General features: G+C 36.0%; 1 protein-coding gene across 7 annotated transcripts in view; it reads right to left on the bottom strand.

The window, feature by feature from the left end:
• Wun (wunen) overlaps nt 1-21,033 on the bottom strand; it is a 59,718-nt gene that overhangs the window by 36,404 nt on the left and 2,281 nt on the right. For 6 of the 7 annotated variants that reach the window (XR_011801632.1, XR_011801633.1, XM_072016946.1 and 3 more), the window contains exon 2: nt 6,346-6,497. The exons of the other annotated variant lie outside the window; for it this stretch is intronic. Coding sequence is in view for 4 of the 6 variants with exons in the window: in XM_072016946.1 (XP_071873047.1) it covers nt 6,346-6,497 (152 nt within the window). In the remaining 2 variants the exon portion in view is untranslated. The remainder of the gene's footprint in view (nt 1-6,345; nt 6,498-21,033) is intronic. 7 annotated transcript variants of the gene reach the window in all.

The following is a 21,033-nucleotide window of genomic DNA, read 5'->3' as shown; positions in this document are numbered from 1 at the left end:
GTTGTTGACAATGTTCTCAACGGAGTAACTCTTTGTTAAACTTAGAATATATTTTGAAGCACAAAGTAACGTTCGCTGTGACGCTCGGTATATACTGCACGTAAAGACGATGTGAGAAACTCTCCAATGTGATCGCAAGAATAAAAAACTGATGAGAACTTTCCTCTCCTTACGATCGCGTTCGTTTTGTTGAATATTGGCCGGGGATACCAACAAAATTCCAGCTGCCGTTGCTAGGCAGACCCGCGTAGCTGCGACATTGCTCCTGCCCGGGGTTTGATTGTTAACACAACGTGTGTCTCATAATATTGGCACTTCTCTGTTAGATAAAAACGTCCATCCCGTGACCGTGGCTACGTTCAGCGACCAATTGTGTCACCTCGAGCCCAACTGTCACAAATCTCGAGCAAACGTAATCGGATTGAAACGTAACAACTACTTCTAAGTTTTATTATTTAAGTACAGCTATAATAAATAGTCTAGACTATAGCATCGGGGATCTTCCCAAAAGTTCCAAAAGAATGGCACCGATGTCCTTTTATCTCCGACATATATATATATATATATATACATATTTGATTGCTCTAATTTATCCTATGATTACAGTAGATCCGTCTTCTAACAAACTGTCATTCTAATAAATGAAACACGACGACTGAACAATTGAAGAACAATATAATCGCTCTCGTACATCTAATCTATATACTTGATTATTCCGACGATATACTTACTTACACTTCTACAGTTACTTCTACAGTCATAAGAATCTATACATTTGCAGACATCAAAACACGTACTCACTGTGACCATGGCTTAAGAAGGTACAAAGAGGGTCGAAGAAGCCTCTTGCCACTTGCCACACAGTTTCAAGAATCTCTAAGCGTCCTTCTGCTCTCGTGTTCCATCGACTGTTCGACTAAAGCGAAGCATAGAGAAGCGAAGAAGAGCAAAGAGGATTGAAGTAACGCGTTGCCCGCGGTGACAGCGTTAATTCGAACATCGTGCGTACGACGAGCCGCAAAGCCAAAGTAAAATAGGCCCTGACACGTTTCAAACACAGGCTGCCTCCGGAAATTTGCAGACACGCGCATGCATCCGGAACGATATCGTGAACGACGATCGCGATATCCTTCGCTCGCTTTGGTCGCTTGAGAATACCTTCGAATTCCATGGAAACGTGAATAAGAAGAGCTTTTGTGCAGCGACGGTAGGACGTCGTAACTCGGTATCAAGATATCGACAGGACGGAGTTTGCGAGCGTTGAATAAGATCGAGGAGATATCGAGGGTTGAATAAGTAAAGGATTCGATCTGTCATGCTTCCTTTGTGCGTCTGAGAGACTCGCTCGTTACCGAGCAATGCTATCGTCGGAGTAGACCTCGCTGAATTTCCTGCGGTTTTAATATAATTCTTTATAGTGCGATACATACGTGAGCGAGGAACGGAATGCGAACGCTTCTGCAAATTTAAATTTTTGTCGATATAACAGCAGAAATGAAGCCTATATGGACATTTCTCTCATCCATCGAATATCGCAAAGAGTAATACGTCTCGAAATTTCATACATTCTTGCGTGTTTAAATTTTTCGTATATTGATTAATGCGACTTTGGCGAAATCTTATCCTGACCTGAAATTGTTATTTTCAACTTTGGCCTGCCCTACATAATGCAGTCGCGATGATTTCATAACGGTATCAAAGAAATTGCAAAATGTTTCGTACGATACGCGTAACATATCCAGAAAAGATATATTCGCGACTGTTCCAATGCTTTCTATTTTTCTAACGATACCCATAAAGATCTACTTCGTTGCATATTCCAAAAATCATACCTAATTCCGCAATTCGACGCTGGCTTTCGAGAAAAAGAAAAGATGCAAACTACTCGTCGATAATTTTCGGTTCTCGTTTACACATATCCGTATCAGGCATCGGTGAAGATAACTATAATGTTATAGGACATATCGTGCAAACATCTATAAATACCATGCAACTATCTATGGAATTCGAACGATTTTCCGCCATAATCCTATGTATAGGAGACTACGTAGAGGAAATATGAAAATATTCGACGAAGCAGCGAAGAGAAGGCCCCCGGGGACACACACGCATCTGTTCAGTTTCCTTTAGTGGGTAACGACCCCTTGGTAGCCCGAGCCTGGCCCGAGTGCAGTTTCCAAGGATGCAAATAGAGGATGCAGTCTCTTCTGCCCTCGCTCGGCAAAAATACATCAGTGTGCACGTGCACCACTTCCAGATACCGTAAATCGATTCCCACGACCACCGAAACTTAACGAATGCACTTCTTTCGTCGTTGCATCCCACATGTGCCGACATCCTTATGCGGTTACACCTATATGTATACGTGTCTTCGTCTCAATCTTACACCTATATACGCGTTTTCGCTCGGCTCTTTCTACTTTCCTCCTCTAGTCATTCCTTTCTTTTTTCTTTTTCTTTTTTTTTCGTTAACTCTTTCTCTCTTTCCATGTACGTTTCTTTCGTGGACTGATGGCTCGTCGACAGGAGCTTGAGAAGCACGTCGAAAATATCTAGCGATATATTAGATCTACGCGGAGGATCGTATCTGGCAAGGGCAGGAGCAAGAAACAGATAAAGAACAGCTGTGGCGGCGGTGTCGTCAGGAAATTAGATAAAAAGATAGGAAGCTTTTTTTTTATTTCCTCGCGAGACTACCACTTGCCGACATCTCAACTACTTCGAGGAGCGTCACAAATCTGTGTACATCTGGAAGACGACAGGGTCTTTTTCGACATGGAGTACATTTTAGTCTTTAACCATTTCACGCTCGATATTTCACACACGCAACATTCTGCTTTCATATTGTAAATTCTCCGTGAATATTTACGCGAATTTATATTTATATCGATGTAAGTGCAGGGAATTAATTTCGTTTGTTTCACGTACCGTAATCCCTATACATCGAATGTTTTATGTATCTTTCGCATGCTTGCTATTACTATTGCTGTACTATTTTTATTGAGTATGTTTCATGGCAACTAAGTGATTGCGAACTTTGTCATTAGGTGATATTGGCAAAATCCACAATCACTTAGTTGCCAACCAATACTATATAGTACATTTCCACGCTTTTAACACCAGAATTATCGCACTAATAAACTTGGCTGGTTTTACAATTTTATTTTTAAATTCCTACTTCGTGTTATATTTTTTTCCGCAATGATGTAACGACTTTCGCAACGATAACTAAAGGAATAATATAATGAATTTTATTTTGTTTTTTATGTATTTAAACTGAAAATAGTTTTGCATCAAGGCTACTTATACCAATAGCAGTAAAAATGACTAGTACTTATCAAAGTGTAAAAGGATCCTGCAATCTGTTTATCGAACCACAATTAACCAGTTTCCTCGTTTTGTACAATTTGCCACACGTTTTTAAAATTTTTACTGCGTATCGTTCGATATGACGATATCAGTTATCGGGAAAATTCCGAATCGATCGCTAGATCGCTAGATGCTAACGCTAGAAATACCACACCAGTGAAAACGACTGATTCTACAATTTTATAAACGTGTCAACCCTCGTTTAGGGATCATTTTAGGGATCATCGTTAATAATACTAAAAAATGTGCTACATAACATGGAATTCCTTTCGTAAGAATGTAAGAAATCGAAAAATATAAAAACATTCTATTATTACGTATTTTTTAAAGACCAGTCACTTTCACTGGTTGTGGTAGAAATAGTTTCGTGTTAACTATCGGTAGTTCTAGTGTTAAGCTTCTCATAATATTCAGACTCCATTTATTAGTTATTAATTAACTAAACGATAGGTATATTTGTTCCTGATGGAACTAGCTTCAAGTTTTAGTATATTACATAAAATCTCGTCTTTTGAATAAAAAAGATAAATAAGAAAAGTAAAGCACAATTAAGAAGGGGAATTTTGCAAAAGATTAGGAGATTATGAGAAGAAATACATAACGTGCGAGTTTCATAATCACGCGTACGATTAATTTTGTTTACACGAAAGTTACGCAAACAAACGGAAGAAATATCGAAAAATATTACGATCACGAGAAAAATTATGACTGAATAACTTATCAACGGATGTCATTATCGTTGCTCTTTGATAATCAAAAACGGTGGAACCTTCATTATCAAAACTCACATAATTCCAATGATCTTATTATCTAAATATTTTATTATCAAACACTTTTTTTCCCTGATGACCTTCTAATTACATTTTTTTTCGACCAAGAAACGATCTATGCTTCGTTAACTAGAAAATTACTTGTTTTTTTCAGTGAAATTTTTATATAATTCCGTAGATCTGAAATTCTTTTAAAATGAATCATAGATGGTACGAGTTTTCGATTTATTAAATTTCATTTCTACTATTTCCTGATAGAGATTACGATAATAAAACGAAATTATGGTAAAAGATCCGTTGGCAAATTTTAAAGATAACGTTAAATAGAACATTAAATATTGACCTTCGTCGATGATTCATTTTGCGTAAAACACTTTGAAGCTTATTTTCTTAAAATTTCATTATCTGTTTATTGAAAAACAATTCGTATGCTTAACATTTCTAAATATATTTGTGGAATTTTGATTACTCGAAAATTTATTACACAATAAATAAATAAATGACAACTGGCTTAAGTTAATTACGAAACACAAGCTGAGGCATTGAAGACTATAATCTGGAATAATTTCTTATCTGTTGATCTTTTCCAAAAATATGTAATTTATAAAGTGATACAGATGAATTTTGTTTTCGTTGAACTTCGTAAATGCCAATTTTTATTGCCTAAAGGAAAATAAATAACCTGGAAAATTCAAGTGTGCTATCTTTCTCGTTTTCCAATTATTATTTGAAAAAGTAACTTGGAGTCTATTAACCGTTTACTTCAATAGTTGTGCCTCTTTACTCACTCGAATAATATGTATATTCTATTACATTCCCCCTACAATGAGTTCTTCTGTTGTCGATAAGATAAAAAACACAATAGTGGGCAAATGAATTAATAAATGGATATTACGAAGAGGCCTTGAAAGGGGAAAGATCATCGGTATTCCATAAACAAATATCAAAATCCAATTAACTGGCATGTAAATGCGGAAAAACTTTGTTTGGCAAACAAGAAAATATAAAATATTTCTTTCCTCTTATCCGTAAACAACGTTGCAAAAATAAATCCAAAAATAACGAGAAAGCGTATCCACTAATCTTAAAATTAATCTGTAAAATATTTACTTTTCTTATTTCTCTTATTTCAATAGCATTGTCGTGCCACTATAATAATTAAACCGAATTAAATTCAGAATATAGAACGATAACTCTCGTAATTTAGAATTAGAATATCACCACAATATGCAATTAGTATACATATGTCGGAGATGAAGAGACGCCGGAGCCTTTCTTTCGGAATATTTGCGAATGTCCCCGACACTTTAGTCCAAATAGTTGTTTACGAGTTAAATCAATTATGATTATCCGAGATTTATGACAGTGGACTTAGGCTCGAAGAGACGTAACGGGTCGTTGAACGTAGCCACGGTCACGGGAGGAACGTGTACCTAACAGAGGTATAAAGTAATTAACTAACTCTGCTTAAAAACAGGGATTGACCCGAGGAATACGGAGAGGAGTATATAAGGGCAGTTCCACTTGGACCGAGGTGCAATCCGATAAGTTCGACTAGCCCAGTGAACACGTACATCGAGTTCCTAATCGTGATCGTCGTCCCGTTGACAGTGTATTCGTTATCGAACCTAAATTCATCGTCATAGACATCTCGATCGCTCGATCATCGATATCACTTGTTAACGTTTGTAATGCATTCCCATAAACAAACATCATCCGGTATAAGACAACTATGGACAATTCGCAGCAAGACTCATCACACGCCCCGTTTTCCAAAGACGATCTGACATATATATAATTTGTAAATAAAATAAAATATAAAATAAAAACACCCGTGTTCCTTATAAAATTCCCTCGTTTACATTCTAATTCTTTCAAAGTAAAACGCTAAGGACGGTAACGAATTTAAAATGCATAATCAAAGAAATCTTAAAAAATATAAAGTGGCTTTTAAAAACCCTATTCAGTCAACATGGTAGTCAGCTGTTCTCGGCATTGCTGACGCGTCAACAGTATCATTTTCAAGATTTAAATTCATCCTGTCGGCGTTCCTCACACACTGCGTGTCCCCTTGTATATTTAAGAAACACCTCGTACAAAATATCCCGACCGCAAGAAACACGGAAAACGATAGCGACGTCGTCGAGGTATCGTCTGACGCTTCTTTTCGGAGCAGGGAAATGAGAAATCGCAGCAGGTGACTCACCGTGCATATAGGAAGTAAAAATCCAATGACGTAGAGCATCACGCTGGTTACAGTCGACGTGTGGAACGGATGATATAACGACTCGTCATTGCAGAAGAATCCCCGCTTGTACGGTTTGCCGAACAGGAAAAACATCAGCAACACACCACCCACTGCAAACAGAAAACGGACCATCAGATGTCGATCGCCGCCTGTGTCATTTTTATTCAATTTCTTTGATCGGTGATGACACCACGTTTGTATCGTGTCATTGCTCGCGAAGGCGAATGACGCTACGTCGCGCTTGCGTCACGCGAATTGTTTTCATATGACGTCGGAGATATTGGCGAATTTCAAGGAAAGATGTTTCAATCGCAGCTGAAGTTTGCACGTATGACCTCGAACCAGCACGATAAAATTGTACGCGTAGAATGGAACTGAAGAATTTTTCTCATTCTATTGGATTGGCAACTAAATGATTGCGGATTTTGTCATTAGGTGGTATTGACAAAATCCACAATCATTTGCCAATCCAATAGAACGAAATTTTTCTGTTCCAGGCTTTGTTTTCGAGAGAGTCGAGTTTGAAAATTTAGCGAGTATACCTGAACATGATTGTACAGCAGAAAATCATCGGTAGGATGTTATTCTACGTGTGAAAATAGGTCGAAAATGTAAAATAAAATTTTTTCGTAAGACGCTCGGTTTCCGAGCAAAGCAAACTTGAAAATGTGCCATCCACGTGCATTGGATCAATTATGATCTAAATACGAACAGACTCCGCTTTCGTGAAGATGCAACTTTAAATGGAAAAATTTTGTTCCAAATTTGTTGTTGTGAAATTTTCGCACGTAGAATAGCCTCGTAATTATTTACTCCTGTCTAGTCGGTATTTAGCCGAATTCACATATATCCAACGAATACCCAAAATTCTCTCGGAAACTAAATTTAAGAAGAGAAAACTTTATTCTATATTTTTCCCTTCGTTTTCTCGTAAAAAGTCACCTCGTACTCGCTTGTACATGTTACTCGACCGCGCCCTGTATATTCTATATATCTATAGGTACATTTTTGCATCTTTCGATTTATCAGAAATGCATAAAAATCCGCAGTCCACTTATTTTCTACTTCTTTCAAAGATAAGATAAATCTAAATTAAACTCGAGGCGAACTAAGGACATAATTTTTTCTTTATTTCCCAAATTCTTCCAATGTGTGTTTGCGTATATATATATCTAACATAACGTGCATATTACTTTTCATGCTACTGCGCGTAGCTATTTATATGTATGCAGCACAACATGATGTAACGCTACACGACTGCTTGGAATACGGCTATGTACTCACTCGAAAGATTACTTAATTAATACGGTAAGCGGAAGAAATATGGTGAGATCGTTAGATCAATAATGTATCGGATTCTGTGTACTCGTGTCTCAAGTTTCGCTTAAGTCAGACTAGAATTTTATTTATTATGTCAACTCCAAATATTTTCTTGCAATGTCCTCGCTTGTACACTTGCGTTGTTCAAGGCCAATTGTATTAACTCAGCGCGAATACGTACACATGATACGTACATAATTTCAAGCCCACTATACAAATATTTGAGCTAATTATAAATAATTTAAAAAAAAAAAGAACGTTTCGAGTTATTTCAAAACATTGTCTAAATATGTCTAAAGGCCATTTGCGAGCAATTTGCTTAAAACTTCGACTAAAATAAAAGCTGTGTTTTTTTTTCAATTTTTAGATTTCTATCAGATCTTCGTTATCATTAGATAGATTTTCCATAAACGTACAAAACAACAATTGACGCTTCCTTAAAGGAACGTGACCGAACTTGCTAATTTCGAGTGTCATCGTACGTGCATAAGTAGAAAGGAGATTTATGGTGCACGTTGCGAATAGCGATACATACATCGTCCTTGGACATAAACGAGACTTCATCGTATTACGCGATGACTATCCGTGTAATGATAACTAAATTTGTTGCTCGTGCGCTAACTACGGTATGCGCGGTTCAAAATATGTGCGCTCCTTCCTTGTTTGACAATCGTTTCACAGTACGTTTGACATTTTAATCGATGTGCAAACATGACGAACCGTTAAACTGTCGATCGAAGGTTTATTATTCGATTGATGCTGATACGCGAAAAATGTCGAAACAAACAGGTCCAACATTTATCTTTCGCTGCGAAACTTTAAACAACAGGACGAATCGTAATGTACGTTGCAACTCATGATTCATATTTGACATATTTGGATAGCGTTCTATCACTAGATACACGACCGAATGTTGCAAGAAAATTTTTTTAACAAAGACACAAAGTTCGAAAACTTTGGAAGATTGAATTTAAAGAATTTAAAAAATTTCGCCTTAAAATTTCTTTATCGTTCGATTATCTTCGTTGATTCGTATATCTTATTGGAAATATGCTTACGTTTGTTGCCAGAAATCTACCGCAAAACTTCCCAACCTCGTATCCTCTATTTATATCCTCAACGATCTTTCCTATGCTTATCATCGCTGTCGCAATTGCCACGAGTAATCGATAAAAAAATCCCTACAAAACACTTAATCAAAACCGCCTAACTACCGGCGTCTCCTCCCACCTTGTACGAGCTTAGAAACGCCACGTTGAAAGATTATACAGCACATTAAAAGGCACACCCTGTTTCAACGGAACGTACGTAAGTACAACTTTATCAGTTGCGATTACTGGCCGAACCCAGGCATAATAAGTCAACGAGTCGATTTTCATAATTCGCCGATCACCAACGCAGTTGCGTCACATTTCAGCCAGATATCGAGCAAAGATTACCGGTTGCGTCGATTCAATTTTTTTTTTTTCACTCGGAACGTTTCCACAAGCGAGCGGACGATCAACCGTGGCTACGATAATTCGAAAATTGAACAGCAGTTCTCTTATCTATCGTGCATTGCGTTTGCCGCGCAACGAGTTTCCATAATTTTCGATAACCATGAACCGATAAGCTACCGATGATCCGTCGTTCGCGCTATCTATCGCTACTATCTAATATGAGATGGCAACGCGAGGCGAAAAGGGGCGGAAAAATCAGGAATAAACCGGCGTGGTGAAATTACGGCATAACAGCCGGTGCAACGCTGACGCTGTTATCCTTCGCTGTTTATTCGATGAAAATCGTGAGATGCCTCGCCTCCGCTACCTGGAAATACCTCGGCTCGACCGAGTCAGCTATTAAGATAATTGTCAGGCTCGCTTTTAAGCAAAACGAGGCAATACGGTGAGCAGGTTGTAACAACTGTAGCTACTCGCACGGGATCACACGTGGTCATTATTTATGTAGCCGGACTACGCTCGAGCTCACCGCTGTTGCATATATTTTACGCACTGGTTGAAGTTTCATGATCATTCGCCGGTGATTGTGCCTCGAATTTATTGCTGACCACAGGGGCAGCCGGTAATATTTAGAAATATGCGAGGTACCGTGTGTTTTTGGAGCTATTGGCATGGCGCACGGATTGCCTTTCCAAGAACTCACACACCGTTTTATCGCCTCGTTGAATAGCAGACAAGGGGTGAAATTTTGGCGGGTAATCGCTCCGACATTTCCAGCCGTTTCCAACGCTGTAACGTGCATTTTACTCTTGTTCCACTTTTTCTTTAACTTCAAGCTAAATATACTCCTCCGTCGAATTGTTATTTCTTGCCGTTTACGAAACTTTGAAAGTTCTTCGATCAATTGTACGTACTCGTTGACGAACTTTGCGATCGCAAGTAAAATTAACACGTTCGTCACCCAGCATGTTTGCTAAGTTTAAGTTTCCTGCGGAGCCCAAATCCGACCGCCGGTACGCAAAATGTAAATAGAGCGACAAGCAGGAATTCATCGTTTATGACCTTCGGTTCATTATTTATCGCCTTCGATTCATTCTAAAGAAAAGATTATTTAATTCTGAAATGGAGAAAGCGATAAGCTTTCCAGTTAGAGTATTCCGAGGGATTTCATGGCAGATATCTCAGATCTTTCATTTGGTCGAGAAGCATACTTGCAAGACGTACATCAGTGATTTTTTCATCCTCAAAATGTTCGGTAAACAGCGTGAAAATATATTTGAAAGTGAGGAGAGTAGCGATGACGGAGTCTATAACTATTGTTCGAAGTGGACAAGATCACCCCAAATGTGTTTGGAATGTTTTAACGAATACCATGCGATATAGAATAATGTAATATATTATCCAGAATATAAATTAATAAAAAGCATGGTATAATGTGTTTTTAATATTTTTATGTTGTATATCCTATATATAATATCGTATATTTAATTAACTCGAACAATAAGAGCGTCACCATACTTTGGTGACGGGGTCCCCACGGAAGTACACTCATCGCATAGATATGTGCGACGTGGCGACGAACGTGTTAAGCACTTTGAAATTACAATATCGTAGCGATAATCGCTGCGGTATAACGACCTAATCATATTAGCCAAGTTGAAGATTATTATAACGATGATTGATCCTACAAGGAAGCAACGTCTACCGAGACGTAGCTGGACGATTATCTGCAGAATTTTCCAGCTTAATCTTTCCGAGGAGGAAGCTCCACGCTGAAAAATGTTATTCTCCGTTTTCACGAAGGATAAATAGCTTATACACGTTGGACTTCGTACAATAGTACCAGCGAGAATAAGTAATTTATTTTTTGAGAATTGCATATTGGACACTTATTTTATAATTGTTGAAATACAACGATATTTCACGCGTAGGCACAATACCCTTACACAGCCCCAACCTAACCCACACAGGCATTTGAACAGGACACTTACACAGATCATACTCATTACTGTATAGAGAGTGGCGCTCAAAATATTTAAGAGATCATGAGTCACTACCTGTGTCTAGTCTGAGAGTAACTGGCCAACAATCAACAATTCTTGTATACGTTGTTAACATCAGGTTCTGCAGTTCTGTTTAATAAACATCACTGAATATTATTTCAACATAAACATGGTGTCTTCCACAGATTATTAATCTTAACTTCAAGATTAAATTCTAATAATAATTACACTTTCGTAATTTAGAAATTGATAAAAGGTGGAGTTGATCGATTTGCCTCGATGCGCTACGTGGTATCGTTCCGTCATTGCGTGACGCCCTGTATAATTAAATTACAAACTGCGCGTGACGACATTTCTTGAACATAAACGAATCGGAATCGAAGGTAGAATAGAATTCGAACTAAACGTAGAATTCGCGTTAAATTGAAACTAAACATAGTAGGCAGGCGACCATTGAACTAGCACGAGTTGATATATTCTTAACGTCTTATTACGTCTGTTACTATTTTAATCGCGAGTTGAAGGAAGCTGATTTGACTGGGAACAATGAAAAATGTGAAATTCGTTAGAATAAAGTTAAACTTCGAACTATTCGACAGCCGTTAACGATAATCAACGATAATTATCGCGCGTTCTCTGTCATTCGTCTAATTGGGTTGCGTCTTATCTGAACCACTATACTCGATGTCGTAACATCCGTTCTGGATAAAAGTACTCTATTTCGAATTTTAATTAACGCTCTATGGTAAATATAACAAGCAAAAACTGGATAAATGCTTCCATTAATTCTCCGTTACGCGTGTACAAACTTGTTTGTTCTGCTGTTCGTGAAAAATTGAAATCATTGATATAGATAGTCTCAACGCTTCGCAGGCGGATAACGAGTTTTAACTCCCATTCGATTATCTAAACGTAAAAGGCGAGAAAAAGAGAGAGAGAGAGAAAGAGAGAGGTTTCGAATTAAATTAAACCGAGCTACAAATTATTCTGTTCATTTGCTTCTCCTTATTTATGCATAAATTATTCAGGAATTATGCGTTATCGCTTTGATCCTCTTTTTACGTGATTTATTTATGAAACGCACAAGTTCGAGAAACGAATCTTTTGTAAAAATATCGCTATTACTATCACAATATTATTACAAGCGGAGTAATATCCAACTCCCAAACGTTCCTCCAACTTACATAACGTTGCATATGTTTAACAAAAAGTACACACGAAGATAAGAAAGATATTACCCACTCATAAAGAGAGTCATAATTTTCAAGCCTAAATCGTTTATATACAATCGTCACATGTTTGTCAAATTTAAGTAACCACCAACGTTAAATTAATTCGAGAAAAAAATATACGTGAATGGAATCGTACGTGGAACGTGCAATGTTACTTAAGAATCGTACACTTTAATATTCGCAATATCCTTGTTTATAAATTGTATTTATTACATGATACAAATTAAAAGAACAATGGCGAATTCTATACGATTTGAAATACATTTAATTTACCTTTGATACATCGATCTTTCTCTTTCTATTTATTACACGTTAAAAATAAATATATATACATTTAATGTAATTTAATTTTATACACAAACAATAAAACGTAAGAAACGTACTAATGTACGAATAAAAATCTTAAAGACATCGAGACGTAGCTATTATTCCATTTTAAATGACACCGAACGTACGTGATCCAACTATAAACCGACTATGCTTTCTGTTGTTTCATCTAACAATACAATGTGAAAGGAGAATCGCGAGCATCAACATGTTTCTCGCGTTTCTCGCTGCCAATAAACGTAATCGATACGAATACGAAAACAATTTGCAGTAACAGTATCCGTGTCGGTAATCTTCCTGGCTGTAATACTCGCGGTTCGAATGCACTTGGTGAACGCGTGTTATGCAAGGACTGATAATGAACACAATACGTGCGTATTATTCGCGATTACGAACGGGACGGGCATATCACGTACAGTCTAAGCAAAACAGATTTAGATCCGCCTTGACATCTATTTGAAAGCATAGGTATACCTCGTGCAGTCGTCATCGACGCGAATTTCTGCACACCGGATGACTAAGCATCCCAACCATTTAACTATACCGTTGCTTCACGCTGCCATTCACCTATACTTTTCATCGATCGTACCGATAATAAAACGTATCACAAGCGTCTCTGTCACGTTCTTCTTTGTATTCCAGACACGAGAGTTACTCTCCATCGTTCTGTGCTCTTTTGGCAATAAACAAGCGAACGATTCCACGATCGTCACCATGGCGAAGCTGTACGTCGAGTGACCTCGATTCTAGCCGCAACTTCCACTCAAACAGATACGTTGTTTAATCTCAAGGTTATTTCGTATAGTTGGAAAAAGAAACATCATGTCGCGATGGTTAATGCAGTTCGATTTTCAGAGATGTACAATTCGATTATATCGTTTGACAATCTTTTGCTTTTGTTTTTGCTCAAATTTTTGCAAATGTGGACGTGTTTAAATAGCCAGTCGTGTATTCTTGTTGACGATAATTGTAGTTTCGTTTAGAATTACCTTGGGAATTATTTGCGTACGACTATCGCTTAGAATTAATTTCTAGATATGTTTGTGCGGAAATTTATGCCAAATTTGTTGATGTCAAAGCTTGAGATTTTAGTTGAAAGTTTTGGCTAGATTTATTGTTATTATTATTATTATTATTTTCCTTATCGGATAAGTAAAGATGTGGTATGATTACAATTAACATTGTAGGGATTATTTAAAGTAAAAATATTCGATTTCAACAGTGTTATCTTCTTCATCTTCTATTCTGTTTTGTTATATTTTATAGAAGTAAATGAATATAACGTGAAACACGACTCGATGTGTCTAACATTTCGAAAATAAGCTTGCTATCTGCCATAATAATGATTTCTACATATTTTATTACATCATAAAGTCGAGCCGCGAAAAGGAAATGTAGAAGTTTGCTGGCTACTACGAACATGACGGAGCCATCGAAAAGGAATATGTTACTTTACGCGCAACAAAAGAGACTTTCCACTACAAGTTCCAAAAATAAAGTAGCAAGCAATATATCACATTTACGTAGCTCGTTATATCGTTCTCTATTTATCTACTTTTCGCTATATTTTTATATGCACAAATAACTCGAAATTATATGCATAAATAACAACGAAATAAAGAAATAAATTGCTCTATCATGATAATATCATCGACACACCTCGTCGCTTCAAACAACTTTATTAATTCATAAGCTTCCGATTATTAGCAGCGATTTATTTGTCATCGTTTAATAATAAAACTTGCTCGAAAGCGTGTGTTTTAAGTACAACGTATCATCGCGTAATACGTGCCAGTAATTTTGTAAACTGGTACTGGAGTTTGAAGAAAAAGAGGAAAATCACCAAAGGATATGCTACACAAGTAGAATTTCCTCATCTTAACGCTACGAGTGAGAAGGTCTGTAATTTAAAAAAATGTTTAACTTTAAAAGTAAACTTTCGATCATAAATATGAAATAAAACAAAAATAACTGGTTCTTCGAACAAATCGCCTTAAAAGTTACAAATCCACAAACAAACATTCCAAGCGCAGAACCTTCTCCAACGACTTTTATCTTTTATCACAATCACCTTCCTCTCCACATTTGACTGCATTTCCCTATTACCTGTTCCCTTCATCAATCTCTACGCCCACAACGTTAAATCATCCTGTGAATACAAACACCCACATCATTCACATTTAAATAAATTCCCCCTATCCGAATACCTGAAACAAAATCCATCAACTAATTTCCATCTAAACGGCCGCACTCGTTCGGAATAAAGTACACCTACGTACACATTACAGGCGGTAGAAGAAGTATAAGCATAATTCTCTATCTTCTGGCGAGATATTCTTTTTTACTTGAACGCAACAACGATCCAGTATTTTATCCTACGTTTTTATCAAAAGGAAAAATTTCCAAAATTATATTTAAGCGATTGCTTAAATCGGCTTAAATGTGAGTACACTCAGCGGTGTATCATTTAACTTGTGTCGTCAACTCTATATAATTTCTCGATTTTTACGTATTTATTATACAGAGAAAATATCTCTACTTACATCCATCCTGCTGCACTGTTTTCGGTACCATAACTGTACTATTGGGTTGGCAACTAAGTGGTTGCGGATTTTCTCATTAGGTGGTATTGACAAAATCCGCAATCACTTACCTGCCAATCCAATATACTGTACTATTTCTCAATACGATATAAGGTAAGCAAATCTGTTAGAACGCAAGATATCTATACATAGAGTGAAGTAATCTGCAAGATAAGAGTTCAGGAAATAGACGTAAGCACGGTGATTAAGACGAGAGGCAATCATTATGATAAACAATAATTACAAGACAGGCTAATGACTTAGGCCTCTCGAGATAGAGAACACGGCTGACGCGTAAATTCGCAAATACCTTTGCTTAACAACGCGCACATGTTTATATTTTATCGGTACATACGCAACGACGGAAACGTTTTAAACAAAGATATTGCAGGGTCAGACTGTTTAACGAACGACCTTTCCAGAGTTGAGCCAACGTTATGTGGCGGCGGTAACGGTTTCGAGGCAATGAGGTTCACATGGTATCGCGCTCTCAGTCGTGGATCGTGTCCTTTTCGCCTCGATATTTCATGGCTCGCGGACATACTATTCCCTCGCGCTTCCTACTCGCGCACATCGCCGCAACACTCATCTTCCTGTTCCTCGGCTCGACATTTATCCACGGCTGTGACAGATAGGCTCACAGTGCAGAAATTGTCGAAGGAGGGGAGAAAATTAAAGAGGAGAAAAGAAATGGCAACGATCGATGAAAGAAAATACCACAGACGCGTCAGAATGACGTAGTATACACGGTGTGAGGAGAAAAATATAATGAAAGCAGTTGTCAACGATGTGCAAAGTGATTTCACGATGAATTATAGAGCCGGCTAACCGCAAACGTACTGGTATACGCGCGATTGCTTACGCATTTACACGGATATTGCTCGTGTCTGGTGCCTAATAAAAACCGTAGATTTACCGTAGCAGTGATATCATCCGAGAAAGTGCAGGCGCAATTGGATTATTTAATATGCAATAATTCATCGCGCCTATGGTGAACCGAGGCGAAATTACGATATCAGTACGTTGCCTTTAAATCATTTCTAATTCTACGCTTGCTATGTAATTGTTCAAAATTGTATAATATTATAATTATGTTTTATATATCGCATATAATATTCTGTATAAATTTTATCATCGGGTATTAGTGTTACATTGTCTAATTTCTATTTCTTTCATCCGAATTGCTACTAATTTTTTTCTTCAAAAAAAATCTTAATTGTTTAATCGAATTTTATCTTTTATGAAAAGAGGCAGCAACTTTTTGTTTAGAAGAAATAAACAGAAATTGGATAGCTTGGTCGTAATTTTGCTGGGCATTCTGTCATTGTATTTTTTACCATTATATTATTGCATTATTATTAAAATATCGTTTCTCTGAATGCAAAACTACTATCTTTTTCTTTCTTTTTTTTTTTTTTTTTGGAAGACAAAAATCTGGTTGCTGCATTTAATTTCATTGCTTAGCAAAAGTTCGTGATAAATAGTCTTCTTGCAATCTCATCAAACAAATAACACGATATATCGTTATTTTGATCGCTAGTTATCGGTAATTTATGAATGTTCAATTTGTAAAACAACATAGCTGCGCAGTCAAGTATGGTACGTGTAGAAGTTTATTAATGTTACACCTTCGGAACTTCACATTCATTCAAGTATAAACACACGACTGATGTTTCGTAGTAAAATTAGACATCAATCGATCGTAGATGCATCCGTCGAATAAACATTTATCTACACTTCTTTCTTGTATTGATGTAAATCAATCTACCAAAATACACTTGAGGGGAAAAAGGTCAAAATATTTCGATTCGATCTTTTACTTAAAAAATTGCAAATTTTATATCCTACCGTACCTATAGGTAAAAAAGAAAGAGAAAAAGACAATATTAATCCTGTTTACGATAGAACATTGTACTTTAAAAAATCCTCAAACAACCATTAAGTGACCAGTATTAATTTTAATCAAATTAAAAAAAAAATTATAAAAATATTTTTATTCTTAACAATGAAGAAACGAAAATATTTTCTTCCAGCCCAAAAATACATCCCAGTGAGGGTTGATAAAATATATGTAATACGTTAATTCGCAAAATCATCGATAATAATTAAGCTCTAAACACTTAAACGCAAAATTTCCTTTCTCATCTTTATTGTAGAAGAAGAGGAGAAAAGAAAAAGAAACGGATCAATAAAGAGATAAATAATATAGAAAGACCACCCTGTACGCGAGAGGGACATTCGTGGGAAGTATTTAACACCGACTAACGAAACGAAGCAACAAGACTATCGAGAGAGCTACTGACCTTCCATTCAGTCATTGAATCAAGGCGATTTTGAGCGGCTAATCTGCACTTGCGGCTCGTTGAATGGCTTCGATCTACCATGTATTACAGGGAGGCCTAGTGACACACAGGTTCCGACAAAATTGCCGCTAATGCCCTACACACTGAACCGGACCTGTTTGTGCCGCTTAACGAAGTTTGAAAGGGTTCAGTTATTAGAGAGAATCGTAAAAGACACGCTCCGCTCAGTGGCCACCAGTTATACTTGGAAGGATCGAGTATAATACCCAGCAAAAAGTGAACAGCGCGTCAAAGAATACCGGCTAGGTGTTAAAAGGAAAATCATCCTTTCGAATCTGTTAACTTTAATTGTTATATTCTTTACTATCCTTATATAGTTTGATTTATGATTTATATATTTTGATATTTCTCGAGGTCAAAGTTGTAAATTTAAAATTAATTAAATCGATAATGTCTTTCCCTTTAAACTTCCTCTTTATATTTAGATTCTAATTTTCATTTTCATTCGATTTTATTAAATCTAGGTTCTACATTGTAGCGAGGCAAGAATAAGAAATTTTTTTTAGACGTGTGTTTATTGACCCACATCGATCATAACACGATATTTATCCAGACATCAGTCAGACAGTTCGCACATCGGCATTATTTATTTACAAAGTCATCAAAGACCATACACCACTATTAGATCATGCTAATTCTTGCTCTACTTACAGTTCTTTTCAAAGAACAATGAACAATCCGTTGAGACTGACTTTTATTTTAAATTACTTTCATCGAAGCAATAATAACGTGTCACTGAAAATTTATTGAAAATTTATGAAATTGTTAACATACCATTATGAGTTAAACGATAACATTTCTGTAGACTGTGTATTATATATGCGTATACTTTTTAACTCTCGTTTTCTTTAATATATTACTAACTTATTGGCCCGGTAACTTCTTCCATAATGGATTTATGAAAATACTCTTTTCATTTTCATTTATCGACTACCTTCCTCCCTCGTCACAAGCAACAACATAAATACATAATCACATAGTGCCTCCGCCTATTTCCATCGTTATACATACATTACACGCGTACCAATTATTTTAATTTTAAAACACACTCCTATCTTAAATCAACATCCTACCTCCCAGAGCATATACTTCAATATATTTAATAATATAATAACAGCCTACACACTACAGAATATATTATGTTATTACAATATCCAATAAACTATTACTATATAGTATCCAATAAATATTTCAATCATTGAGTTATACGTATTCCAGTCATTCAGGAAAATCGATAATTGAGGAAAATCGATGTCTTAAAGATGTAGATACTACTAAAGTTGTAAAACTTATATAAATCAACAAAATTGTCATGAGAAATTACAAATTGGTCCTTTCAACTACCCTAGCAGATTCAGTGTTAAACAAGGGGAACCCCAATTAAACAGTTATGTATCTAATTAAAACAGAGATCCGCTATTATTCTCAATATGATTTCAAATTTGTCGCGGCTATCGTAACTTGCCTATAGCTATCGTTGACATCGATTCATTAACAATAATTGATCACGATACATTAAAATATAGATTTTTATGAAAACAAGAAGAAGGAAAATGAGGCAACCTGCGCGATTCAAGCTTATTCACATGTTGAATTCGAAGACAAACGCGCAAACAACGGTGGAACAAATAGACACCTGCGAGCAACTTTCGAGACGAAAATGCCCTCGGCCTACTTCCCGCCATGAATAATACTCATTTTTGCATTATCTGGTTTTCATCTGTGGCCAGTGGACGGTCGCGTTTCTCTTTGTCGAATCAGAGGTACATAATACTTTGTCTCTCCTCTTTTACTCGTGACTTTTGTGAACCATGCCTTCCAAAAACGTGAACTTAATTTCAGAAGTGAATTATGTACACTATTCCAACTTATATTAAACTATACATATATGAATCTGTGTATTGAGGTAATGTCGTTTTTACGAACGAAACATCTGAAAATCCATATGCCTGAAATGCATATACTTTTAAGAATCTATATATTTAATTTTAATTATTAATTTTAATATAAACGGAACATGCATCTACTACAAACGTAGTCTAAGACACAGAAAAAGAAGAAAAAGAAGAAAAAGAAATGAATACGAAGATATGTCGTTTAACCTTATAATAGTATAGCACCAGAGAGATTAGGTTAAGTTACCAAGCATAATGATATAAATTTCATATCTTCAATAGCATAAGTAATTATTAATATTTATTTCATATAAAAAGTTGAAAATATGCAGTTTTTTATATCTGATGTGAAGATTTAGGAAATTTTAAGAACAAGGAAATTATTTTCTGACCCGTTCATTTGAATAAATTCTTCGCTATTTTATCATACCAAAATGTCAAGAATAATGCTATTCTATTAACTTCTATCTCTTTCTAGGGTATAAAACAGATGTAACTATAGCAGAAATTCATATAGTAAAAATTCTAGAACGTGTGACAACCTTTTGAATTCGTGACAATCGTCAGTTTTTGTCGATTTTATTGTGTATCTGTGTAACACCTGCGTACGCATAAATCAAGTATTTTTCGTTTCTCTATCTAACCTACAAAGTTCGAAATCTAAAAAACAACGCTCTTATATATCATCTATTCTGTCCATCGTCGATTCTTTTTACACGTCAGAAACTTAGTAACAGAATAAAATTTAAAAACTTACATCGCAGCTCAGATTTATGAATCTTACATTTTTTCTTTTCTTACGGATAGGACTGTACGTGAATAATACTATGAGTTCATAACTTTAAAATATCGAAATATTGAATAACACATAATATGTCTTTATTCTTACGTGTCCAATTCACCTACGAAGTTGCACGATTTAACACAGCCCGTATCTTTTTCTGTTTTGCCTCTTTTTTCCTTTGTACGTCGTAAATATTCTTCAGTCTCAACGATGCGACGCGGCATTGCTTCGAATGACCATAGATGATGGCGGGTGAACCAGAAACAGCAATAAATCTCGTTTTCGGTAATAAATTTCGTTTCTGACAAATGATTACGCCAACGTGAAGAATAAATATCTAAAAGGACAATCAACTTTCTATTTCAACTTTAGCTCCTTTCAAATGTATTCCATGATAATCTAATTTGCAAATAAATACTTTAAATTAGGTTATGAAATACGAAAAAGTTACTTAATCGTCAATATGATAAATTTTTATTCTATCTTTTTATTATTAAATTGTATATTGCGAATGAATAAAGATTTTCTAGTGAAAGATATTTTTCTCGAAAAATATTTTTCGTCTAAAGATATTTTTTTCTCGAGTTTTAGCTTATTTTTGTATTCTACAGACGATATTGCGACACCGAGACAGATTCGAGAAGAACAGAATTTCAAATGAGACCTTCGAAAAAATCGCCCAACTCAAAATAAATATATTA

This window comes from Bombus fervidus, chromosome 14, assembly GCF_041682495.2.
Source record: "Bombus fervidus isolate BK054 chromosome 14, iyBomFerv1, whole genome shotgun sequence".
NCBI classification, from domain to species: domain Eukaryota; kingdom Metazoa; phylum Arthropoda; class Insecta; order Hymenoptera; family Apidae; genus Bombus; species Bombus fervidus.
This window is presented reverse-complemented; position numbering and strand designations above follow the sequence as displayed.